The following is a 13,001-nucleotide window of genomic DNA, read 5'->3' on the forward strand; positions in this document are numbered from 1 at the left end:
AGAATGCTTATGATGATGAATTATTATGTGAAGATTCCTAATCAATAAGTCGCAAAAGTACCTGTATTATCTTTTAATATTAACTGTAAGAGATAAATTCCTGGTAAGCGTTTCCACTTGGAAAATCATTTAGTTATGATGTCAATTTCCAAGAAAGATTAACGTGGAGCAATTGACAGATAATGTAGGTGCTATGCAACGATATGATGATAAAAAAAAAAGAAAAAAACACTCTCTTGTATCCAGGAAACGCCTCTTAAGTAGGCTTAAGATAATATTTTGAACGATACTGTTATCTAGTGATTCCAACGTTACATTTATTTCATTAAATACCGTATAACGATCAATTTTTCTCTGCATTGACGGTTTTAAAAAGATTTTTCTTGCTTTATTTATTAACCAACCTAAAGTATTTCGATTTGGAACTTTGTGAAGTTTCGTGAAGTGAGGAAACAGATAGTGAATAAAATGCCAGGTAAGTCTTTGGATATGCTTTTTATTAATGCATTGATATGTTGGAACTTCGTACCTTGTGTAGAATGAGTGGATAGAGTCTTATTGAAAGGCAGAGAACCTGAAGAAAGAGGAGTGATTTTTCCTGTTTTTAAAGTAATGTCGATTTGCAACATTAAGTCTAAATGTGATGATAGTGGTGTTCACAAGCGGGTTTTAGGGCAAGGGTTGCGCCCATAAGAATAATTAGGGAATTATAATTGCTCATTAAAATGGTGTAATCAAGCTGGAGAATTATAAATTTGGAGGTCAAAAAGGTAAATTTGGGAGAAGAAGGATAAATTTAGGGAAAAACGGTAAATTTGGGGGAAGAATAATAAGTTTGGGGAAGAAGAATAAATCTGGGAGATAAAGGTAAATTTGGAGGAAAGAATGATAAATGAGGGAAGAATGGTAAGTTTCGGGAAGAAGGATAAATCGGGGATAAAGGTGAATTTGGTGGGAAAAGGTAGGTTTGGGGAAGAAGGATAAATCGGGGATAAAAGTAAATTTGGGGGAAAAGGGATGAGTTTGGGGGATAAAGGTAAGTAAATGTGGAGGGAAGAAGGATAAATTTGGGGGGAAGAATGGTAAATTTAGGCCTTAGTGAGGTTCTGAAAAACAGTCTGGAACCTTTCAATTGAAAAAAGGCACGCATAGTTCAAGCATACGATTGTGTCCCGGTACTCAGTGGTAACCAAGAAGGTGTATAAAACCTGATACAAAATTATTCCCGTATGCCAAGCACATTCATTGCTACCCACACTTACTGAATTTAGTTATAGAATACTTTTGTAAAAAAAAAAAAAATACTGGATTCACAATGTTTCTCTTTATCGCCTAAGTGAAGTGACTTATGATCAATCAATAATAAGAGGATTTTTACATTTTCTTCAACAAGATGGAACTGTTATAGGTAGTGTTCATAAAAACAAGGCATTTGTTGGTATGTTTTGAAAAGGTTGAGGAAAAAAATAATAGATGGAATGCCATAACAAAATACTCTTTTCCTTTAAAGAAATTTAACAAGCCAGACTGAGCTGATGAATCATGTTGACGTCTTGTATAATGCAATACAGACGCAGAGTGCCAATGCAATTACCATGGATTATCACCAAAGTTTGATCAAAAGTGATGATTTTGTTTTTGGAACCAATTTTTCAAACCGGAAATAGTAGAAATCAGCTATTTCCTGTTTTTACGTTGATCTCTACAGAGCAATAAAGATAATAAATAGAGAGAATCGGTTTTAGCGTTGCCAGATCTAGTATAATGATGCTAGATCTAGCATAATTTGCATGTCTTTAGCATCTAGCATCCTGCCCAAATCTAGCATAATTTCAGCAAGTTTATCAAAAAGCCATAAAACCTGGAGATGAGAAAGAAGTTGATTGTAGGAAGAAAAAGAACGGCAGAAATGTATCCTCTTCCATTGATTCATACACTCGGTAAACCATACACCCAGTCTTATTTTCCAAAGTAAGTTAGAAACGGCTTTTTTTTTGTGTTTGTGTGTGTGTGTGTGTGTGTGTGTGTGTGTGTGTGTGTGTGTGTGTGTGTGTGTGTGTGTGTGTGTGTGTGGCTCCACCCAGGGTTTTCTAATCCTTTAACTGCGAGTCATGGGCGGAGCTATGGGGACCATTCTCCCCCCAACTTTTTGACAACTTCACCATCTTTATTTCTGACTTCATGACCATCTTTATTTCTGAAATAAAAGGGCCGAGACCGATCAAACATCTGCCCCCCACCCCCCAAGCAGACAATTCCCAACTCCGCTTATGCTGCGAGGTAATTTTCTTTCAAAATATGTAAACAAACACTTTGCATTCATTTATACGATATATACGCCATTGAGTCTAGCAACGACTGCACTAGTTTAGTTGAGTTAAACCTTTGGTCCGTGACGTACTGAGTTCTATCCACGCATTCTTGCGCTCTGCGTATTTTAAGTTACGTTATCGTATCTCAACTTCGTTTTTTTCTTTTAAAACACCTGAATTAGTAATTATGAGGATCTAGCATAATTTGACCCAATCTAGCATAATTTCCATCAGGTTTTGGAATAATTCCGAGCTGTGGGTCTGGCAACGCTGATCGGTTTTCTGTAATCGATTAAAACTCCCAAGTCCAAACGATGTTATATTCCGGAAGTGGTAGGAATGCTACAACTTCCGGTCTCAATAATGATCTACACAAAACGAAAATCTATCAGAGATATCGGGAGTTTTTTTTTTGGAGGGGGAGGGCGGGAATCGATTTAGCGTTCTAAGAATAGGTATCTTCTCAACCACTTCCGGTTTTAGCGTTGATCGAATAAAAATCGTAAAAGGTAACGAGAAACAGATTTCTTTAGACAATTAACCCTTAGATGCATGGAAAATGAAGGTATCGATTAAAAATCGATTTCTTTTCAGAAATTTGGAAAAAAAATGAGAAATGCCTTTACACAAAAGAAGAAAATATTGTAGGAATAAGTCATCAAATTTGGGTTTCCTGTGCCATGTAACAAGGGAGATGTGAAGCACGAAGAACGGCTTAGGGTCGAAGAGACCCCACGTATGCATCCAGGGGTTAAGAACATATCCCATCTCCAATCTATCTTTCTACTAAAACCGGAAATGGCAGAAATAAACCACTTCAGTCTTTAATTTCAATCGTCATAGAGTAAGGACGGGTACAGATAGCAAAAGTGGATTTCTGCAATCAATTAAACGTCTCAAGAAGATATTTCCTCTCCACTCTAAACACTCTACTAAAGCCGGAAGTGTTAGAAAATCAACCACTTCCGGTTTTAGCGTTGACCGTCATAGAATAAAATCCCTCACAACGTTGGAGAGGCTTTTGTCTAGCATTTGCTAGAGAATATGCCGTAATAGGCTTAGTTGCATTGCCACACAGTACTGAATCTTGGTTAAACTATCCTGTTCTTTGGTCAATATTGTGCCAGAGTTCCTTCGTGGCTAAACCTTCACCGCTGGTCTAGTTGCTAGCAATTTCGCCTTTGGTATACGTGGTCTCGGGTTCGATTCCCGGTGGGAGAGCCTTTGGAATTTTAACTATCCTGGGTATGTATGTGTTCGTGTCCCTGTCGAATTTGGTAAAAGGTTAAAGAAACCTTGTATACGAGGAAACTGAGGTATGATCGGTTGACTTTCTTATTTTTAAAAGAAGCTGTTAGCGTAGGCGCCTTTGCCGTGGTTGACCCGGGTTCGATTCCCGATGGGAGCTCATGTGGTTGGGATTCCACATTAGTCAGTAGGTCCACATCTCATATAGCCTTGCTGCTGAACGAGACATGAAACTCAAAATCAATGAACTTAATGTAGGAGCGGCCTTAGCAGGTCTCATTTTTTTTCTTTCGAACCCATTTTCATTAACAAGACTACCAAAATGTTGCAATTTTTCATAAATAAGAAATCGATATTGATTTCAGGTTTACACGCAAAACATTATTCTTGGTATATTTAAATCTCTTATCAGGTTAATTTTATCAGCTTTTAAACTGAGAGTTGGCAAATTCTTGGAATAAATATACACATAAGATAAATTATCGGTTTTCTTCCTTGTTTTTTGTTTGTCAGGAACAAGTATGCGTTTAAAATTTAAAATATATTTAATACTGATAACACCGATAAGTACTGATAAGTAGATATCGCTTGGCAAGAATGACTGTAATCTTTATCACAGAACAAATGAACTTTCTGATGTTACAGAAGATTTTGTTCTGATGTCAAGAACTAAATTCACTCTCACTCATACGCATATTTTTCTTTCAAAAAGTAGGCCTATTTGAAATCGACTACGAGCCAACTTGAGTAGCCAGCTTACTGAAAAGTACGTTTTTTGAAAGTCGTCAATAGTGAAGCAAAATATTTTAGTTGGGGGTAGTCTGGTTGCACTTGCCATAAAAAAAAAAAAAAAAAAAAGTCTTGGTGTTCGTTAAGGTTGTACCAGTAATTATGAGGTGTTGCCAGTTTCTTATGACAGGAATAATAAGTTTAAAGAAAATATTTAAATTATACATTTCATACTTCCCTCCACCCTTTATAATGTGAATTTGAATCAAAGTGAAATGAAAACCAGCTTAACTCAGCTATTTTCGAAAATGCACTACAGCGGAATAGTTTTTTTTTTTTTTTTTTTTTTTTTTGTTAACTGTGGTTAACTGTGCTATTTACTGTAAAAGCACCATATATTTACATACGCAGTAACGCGACGTGCAGAATTAGATAGCTTACTTGTTAACTATAATGTTTGTCTAGCCCCATTTGAAGATCATATGGCTATAGTTCTTGAATTGAGGAGTCTGAAGCAATAAGGGCGTAAGCCTGAAACATGCAGTTGGAGAAAAACGATGTTGAAAATCTTGTTTTTTTTTTCTTACATAAAACAATGTAATAATATAATTTTATTCCGATATTGAATTGAAATGTTACCAGGAGGTTAAACAAGCATGGCAAAAGCCACAAATGCGTTTGATCCAAAAAGGACGTAAACTCGCTTACGCCCTTATTAGATCTACATCAAACTCCTCAATTTCATATTGGTTCACCGTAATGCGTATAGGGACGAACTTACTGGAAAATGTCATCCCATGGTCTAATGATCCTGCACAGTAAAAAATGGTTGTCTTAATTCAACTCAATTTTAACACAAGGCAGTGAGTGGTTCCAGCGTGACTACCACTATGCGGTGTTAGTTCAACACATACCCTGTGGTGTTGGCGTTTAACAAAGGGGGAGTGTTACGTCTTTAACATACAACCGGTGTTGAGCCGTGCCGTTCTGTAAGCGTTAATGAACCACAAAATTACTCTCTTAAAATATGTTAAATCGCCTATATGTGTAATGTGTTTACATTACGCTGAGTCAAAAAAAAAAAACACTTTAAACAAGTAAAAAATTACTTTAGTGACGGGTAGAGGGCCCGAACCACCAACCTCTCGATTACTAGCCGCGTGCTCTTCCAACTTACCGACGCAAGCGCTGAAGTAATTGTCGCTTGCAGAGGAATAAATTGTTGAGGTCTTTTGAATTTGGCTAATCAGAGTGCTCCTTTAAGCCGTGTATATTCGACGATAACCGTTTGGGATAAGATAAAATCTGCTCGCAATGTAATTTTATAACAAAATGGCGATTGTCTATTTACTTTATTTTATAGTTCTTCCATATTTACTTTCAAATGATCGGCGACAGTTGCCATCTGATAAGGTTGATGCGTTTGTTGCTCCTAGTACACAATCACTTAGAAAAAGAAGCAATAAAGAATCAAATGTGGGAGATGAAATTTTGCGTATATGTGGATTTGTTTAAGAAGTATTTCTTTCTACTGTATTTGTCTGTAGCTTCAATTCATAAGCCTTTATAATTAGATGCCCAACATATTTGGCAATCACGCAGAAAACAACACCGAAGATTCTACACTTGTGTTAATTTAACACACAGGCTGTGTGTCATTTCAACTACCGGCATTTGACACACAACTCCAAATGGAGAGTGAGTTGTTCTAACCACTTGTTTGTGTTATATTTTAACACAATCGTGTTAACACATAGGCATGTCGTTGAAATAACCCAACGATTTTTTACAGTGTGTCTTACAGTTTCATTGGCATTGGTCCTTATGGGTTGACCATAGACACTCAGTAGTGGAAGCAATATGTAAAAAAGAAAATAAAATGATTATAGGTCCATAGTACAGTGAAACCTCTCTAAAATGGATAGCCGTGGGGAATTAAAAATTGTCCGCTATAGAGAGATTTCAGTGGATAAATTAGTAAACAAGGTAATATACAATTAGAAAAAATATTTTTGCATGAATAATGTATTTACGAATATTACACAATGTTTCTGTACCTGCGTTATCTTACGTCATCCAATACTCTATGCCCGAGGCACAATATAAAATAAGATGTTATGGTACTCTGCATTTTACACTTATCACTACTTACTGCGTTTTCGGTGTGTTGCTTTAATTTGTGAGTTAATTGCAGTCCAATAATGACTTTTTTTTGAGACAATATGCGTACCCACGGCCAAAAAATACCAAACTTGTCTTCTGTTTCGTTAGAGAGTCCAGCAGGACAGTAGAATGACGTGCCATCTCAAACGGCGGGCAAGTAGTTATGGGGCATCTAGTCCTCACTCATGAATATTCATGAGTGTTTACTTTTTTGACATGGTAGCACTTGGTAATACACGTTTTAAAAAAATGGATACACCCTTTTCCGCATACTAATGACACATAATGTATGCAGGTGCGGCCGGAGGTAACATGACACATAATAAATGTTTCCGGTTAAAATAAATGTTAATTGGACAAGCAGAATACAGAAAAGACCTTTCGGAAATAAAATATGCAGATCACACACGTAGAACAAGGTAATTCATTAATATGCAGCACATGTAACGCGACAGCTGCTGGAGAATATGCTAGAAATTTGGATCGTTGGTATGAGTGAAAGAAAGCACTAGAAGCTTCCAGATCTTTTTTTAATTTATTATTGTTGGAATAGGGGAAAGAACACACTCGAAACTTCTGGAAAGATTTCTTGTAGTATACTTGTTTACTTTTTTATATGGAAAAGGGACATATTGTAATTGTCTGGAGTATAAGGGGACGGAACTGTTTGGTTTTAATCGGGAATTGATTGCGGATTTTCCGGCATTAAAAATGATATGACTCGGTGTAATTTTATGGAATTATAACGTGACTAAGATATAGTATAATGTAATATGTAGGGAATCAACATTTTTTATTGCACCGGGACTCGAATTAGTATTCTCCCACGTGGAGAACCGTACGCTAAATTTTATGCTTGCAGTGCGAACGTGTTACTTATATGTAGCTATGAATTGTGTATGACATAACAGGTATATATAAATTATATTGTACAGAAAGTTAGCAGAATGCGCCCCCGGGAATCGAACCAGAGCTCTTCCACGTGAAAAGCCGTACGACAAACATTTTACTTAGCAGATGTTGTTACTTATATGTAGCTATGAATTGTGTAAGACATAACAGGTATATATAAATTATATTGTACAGAAAGTTAGCAGAATGCGCCCCCGGGAATCGAACCAGAGCTCTTCCACGTGAAAAGCCGTACGACAAACATTTTACTTAGCAGATGTTGTTACTCATATGTAGCTATGAATTGTGTAAGACATAACAGGTATATATAAATTATATTGTACAGAAAGTTAGCAGAATGCGCCCCCGGGAATTGAACCAGGGCTCTTCCACGTGAAAAGCCGTACGACAAACATTTTGCTTAGCAGATGTTGTTATTTATATGTAGCTATGAATTGTGTAAGACGTATAACTGGTATTTAGAAAGTATATTGTAAGAATTTTGTTATAAACTGTTGTGTTTTGTTTCACATACGCTAGTGTAACAATGAGGTTATATGGCGACAGAACGTTTAACGTTACCGCAGATTGAACTTAAGGGTTTTTCATGTTGAAAGCTAAGGCAATAAAAAGAGACCCGAGATTGTTTGAACGTATTACCCAGGATGAAATGTAGTAGTGAAGTTAAAAGGGAAACTTTATACTTAAATTTTGTAATTGGAAATCGTAATACAGCAAATAATTATTTTTAATTCTTGTATTGTTTTAGGTGGTGAAGGAAATAAAAATCTTAATAGAAACACGGGAGAACAAACCTTATTTTCCTGAATTGTTTGTTGTTGAAATATAGCGGAGTTTTTTTTTTTTTTAGTGAAAAGGAGTTATAGATTGATCTTAAAATATGGATTTACTGAAACCGTTGGATCTTAGTTGTATGAAATATCGAAAATATTGGATAATGTGTGATATGAATATTGAATACTGAAATATCGACATAAAAGTTATTATAAGTGTTACATTTAACGAATATACTGGCTAGACTAAATGAGACGGTGATGATGAGTAATGAATGAATATGGTGGAATGAAGAAAGTGGGAAGAAGCAGGAGAACCACGACAAAAACCCACGCACATAGTGTTTGTGCACCAAAAAGCTAACTTGAAACAAGCTGGGATTGAACCAAGGACTCCATGCACCAAAGGTGAACGCTGTATTGCGTACCCACCATAGATTTTTCTATGTATTATATTTGGATGAATAAAAGTACGCATGTATAAGTTGGTGGAACGAGAATGTAGGTGGAAACGGGAGAACTTTACACTTACACAATGTTTAAACTAAAAAATACACTTTGAATGAGCGAAAGCATTTTGTTTTAGAAGTGACTTATTTTTTATGATCAGCGCTATTTAATGTTTATGAACGAGGAAAGAAACTGTAGCAGTTATTGGACAATTATACTTTTGAAACTCTTTATACAAAATTAGGTGTTTATATAACTTCATACATACTAGTAAAGAAGATATATTTAATAACACGTAATGTACGTTAGGGACAATTTTGACATTATTTAAACAGTGTAGGTAACGACTCTTAAGGCAATACAAGAGACGGACAATTATTTGACAGCGCGGATTAGTTTTATATGCAGATGGAAACAATTGCTTTGAATAAGAGATAGCACTTTGAACGTATAGTTTGGTTAAAATTGCTTTACTTTAGAACTCATAACATTAAGTACAAGGTAACCAACACCATTGGCGATAACTATTAGCAGGACTGTGACCGATGGGAATTAGCGTGTTGGAGAGACAGATACATTTTGCATACATAATAATAGTGAGTATGAATATTTGACTTTGGCACCTAGAAGATTATGCAACCGACAAGTTAAAAATGTTTTGACGGTTGCATATAATATTTACAGACAGTCTGATACGATTTTGTATTTTATTTGAAGTGTGATTAATGTTTGTTGAACTAAAAAGGGTATTTTATTTATAGGTCTTGTTTGTAAGTTAGAAAACAAGAACATATTTTTGTAATGGTGTTATAGTCGCTAGAAGCGAAATAATTTAATACCTTCTATTACAGGTAGTAGCTAACATGTTCTTTTTTACAGTTGAAATAGATATCTGACAATTTAAACTTTAATAAAAACTAGTCTGAATTTCGACAATTTTAAACTTTATTATAATTGTTACAAATGCATAAGAAAATAGTATTTTAATGTTTTAGTTGTCTGCATATACAGTGCAGATATATTTGTGAGTGAATACATGACATATAGTTATAACATATCAGAAGTGATGTACTCCCGAAATTAAATCTTCCTAAACCTTAAAGAGATTATATTGTGCAGTTTTCACTTATTGAGTTAAATTTGGTAATTTAAGACGAACTGTGGTTTTGCTTTTTACCCACTGCAGTTGTATTGGATTGAAATACTGAACTTACTATATCTGGATTTTTAGTTACTGTTTTACTGGTTCTATGAATGATTTGGGAGGGCTGTTGTTTAAAGTGGAATTTGAACCATTACTAATGCTTGTAACGAGAAAGTATATCTATTGAGAAGTGTAGATTTTCTTTTGACGCAGATGAGAAGTAGCCTATGTGTAAGACAGCAATACGAAAACGAATATTTGCACAACGAATTGAATCACTAATGCTCACACCAAGATATATTTTAACTGTACCTGGGACTTTTGATTGATTAGTAAATGAGTAAATTATATTTTAAAGCGGTGTTGAGATTTATTTCGTATTAGGTTTTAACTACTGTTTGGATTATTTTTTAAATTTATGTTTTATATAACAACAAGGTTATAAGGAACAGTATATTAACAGTAAAATGGATTTTGAACCACAATAGGGACAACGTTAATGCAGTTGCTGTGTATATGAACTGTTATGGAAGATTAATTTCATAGTATATATCATTTCTTTTATGTTATCGTAACTGCAAGAGAACTGTATTATAAGACTACCTACCACATGTAAATAATAGTTAGAGCTAAAATACTGAAGTACTGGCAACTGAATTGTCAGTGAGAGTAATGTATTGTTTTAAAGAAAGAAATAAATAGATATTAGAAAAAATAATCTTAGTTGTTTCTATGCTATATGAAGAAACTAGTGTTTAAGAAGCAGTGCATTAGAAGAAAAATAATTGGTTTCGAAGAATATGGTAGGAAACTGAAATTATTTAATACTTAATTTTAGATTATTTTTTACAGACATTACCAACGTAACTGAATGATGAACTGTTGTCCATTGAACAAGTCACTGAGCTTGATACCTTGTGTTTACTTTATGATATGAAGACTTTAAAACTTTTCTTTTCAAAACTTTTTAAAGAAAATTATGGTTGCAGTAGGAGAGAAATGCGTGATATATTGTAGAAAAGTTGATGTTACAGTACCCTTGTGCTCCTTTCTTATAAAAAGAAGTTAGTGTACTATTTTGTTGAGAATATAGATGAAAATATTGTAAAATTACATCTTGTTTTATTGCAAGTAGAATAATGCTACTTCAATAATGCTTAAACGCAGTGACTGTTAGGGCTGGATTCACCCTTCAACAAATTTCAGGATGTGCAGACCCTTACTTGGTATATGCTTTTTTAAAAGAATAAGGCTTAGAGAGCTCAATACTTTGAGGTAAAGGATAAAATGTCTATGAAATGCGTAGAAATATACAGGAAAATACTTCTTCTTATTAAGATGATAACGTGAAATACTTATTCCATTTTATATAGTAAAAGGACAAGATTGTACTTTTGTGAATAATTACCTTGGACTTGAAAATCAAACACAACCCTTTTGTTAGACAACCACTAGAAATCCTACGTATAATGAATTGACACACACTGCAGACGCTTTACTTTTATTGATCCTGATAATAAACATTGTATGGTAACCTCTTGAAACTTGTAGACCCACAGTGAGGTATACTCGGATATGGGGAGAGCACTATGACTCAGTGGTAGAACGACATTTTGATGGTCGTGATTTAAAAACGACCAAGTGAACTTTGTGGTGGACAACACCTTTTTTCTCCTGGTACTTCCATTTCCTACAGCATTCATTTATTGGCTTAATTGGCTTATCCCTTAACCTAAAGGACGTTCTTCAGAGTAAGGAAGCTATTATGTTTCATAATATATAGTATAACAGGTACGTTTGTCGTTGTATATTAAAACCTCAACTTCCTCGATAGAATTTTACAACGACAAAAGATTTTGAATTGAATAATAATACAATTTCTATGCCTTGGCGGGCTAAGATCGAACCATGGATTCATCATGCGCCAGAGGTGAAGGATTTGAAGGCGATGAAGAATATTTTATAATTCCACAGTAGTATTAATGATTGTTTGAGATTCTTAGTATACTATGTGATACAAAGGTTACATGAATTTTATTTTGTTCTTTTTGGACTAATGTTTAAGAGGACCAGAATGATAGATTTCAAGAACGTGCACGGATTACAGTTTTAATTTTACAGCTTTATACACATGCATTCAAAATTATAAGGCCATTAGATTTTTGTATAAGACTCTTGTTGGACTTGACTTGATTTGAGTTTAACATCTCTTTTCACCAGCGAGGCTATATGAGACGTGGACCTACTGATTAACGTGGAATCCGAACCACATGAGCTCCCGCCGGGAATCGAACCTGGGTAGACTTTTGTTGGAATAAATGTTTTCGCTGGAACCTTTTTTCAAAGTTAATGTAAAACTTTAAACATAATGAAGAAAATAAGAACATACTGAGGTGAAATAAACTTGGAAACTCCCACCGTGCAAAAGAATTAAGGAAAACAGCCTCTGTTTTCAAACTGAGACAATCCATGGTTGAGATTGACCACCAAATATAACGATTATTTTTCTCAGATGATGAGTTTGTATGATTATGCCAGTAGCTAAAACTGGAAAAGTGAACCAGGTAGTGTTTGCAAAATGGTATTACATGGTTTAATCTCAGAACATGTGCAATTGTGATGGACAAAAATTCCATGGGTAGTGGTGCTGGTGGACAACAACAACTTCACGAAACATCTGTTGGTATTAAAATTAACGATACACGAACTTTCAAAAGACGAAATGTTTCTTTATCTGGACTGTTAATACTTTTTTTGAAATTTCATCGGAACAAGCATTCAACTTAAACTATAATAAACGAACGAACTATCTAGTTGCATTATAGGAGGGCGATACAGGTGTGGATGAAAAGTTTATGTATTGATTTTAAATACGAGTTGTGTGCGAGTATTTCAATTTTATTTAACTTTTAATATTAGAGATTATTTTATACGACCATTTAATATTTTATTATTTCTTATACATATTCGCTTTCATCATTTGTCCATTGTAATGTTAGTAGAAAACATGTTTTATTTAACAACATGAACACGAAAACCCACAAGAAAAATATTAGACAACATTCATAATTATCACTGTACGGAATACTTCTTTAAATGGAAACAGTTTGATCCATTGGTAGAGTGCACCCATCTGGCACGAGGATCCCTAGTTCAATCCCAAGACCGTGACAATTTGTGATGGACAACATCCTGTGGATATTCTCGGGGTTCTCCATTCCTACCACTTTCTTCATATTCAACATTTGTACAATCATTAACCATTCAACG

The 13,001-nt window shown here is 34.7% G+C and overlaps 1 protein-coding gene across 1 annotated transcript in view; it reads left to right on the forward strand.

The window, feature by feature from the left end:
• The first annotated feature begins 279 nt into the window (after positions 1–279).
• LOC145672108 (pfs47 receptor-like) overlaps positions 280–13,001 on the forward strand; it is a 51,509-nt gene continuing 38,787 nt past the window's right edge. The window contains exon 1 of the mRNA XM_081741380.1: positions 280–475. Coding sequence (XP_081597506.1) covers positions 469–475 — 7 coding nt within the window. The 5' untranslated portion in view covers positions 280–468. The remainder of the gene's footprint in view (positions 476–13,001) is intronic.

The sequence above is a fragment of the Thermobia domestica genome, chromosome 15, assembly GCF_964235325.1.
Source record: "Thermobia domestica chromosome 15, izTheDome1.hap1.1, whole genome shotgun sequence".
NCBI classification, from domain to species: domain Eukaryota; kingdom Metazoa; phylum Arthropoda; class Insecta; order Zygentoma; family Lepismatidae; genus Thermobia; species Thermobia domestica.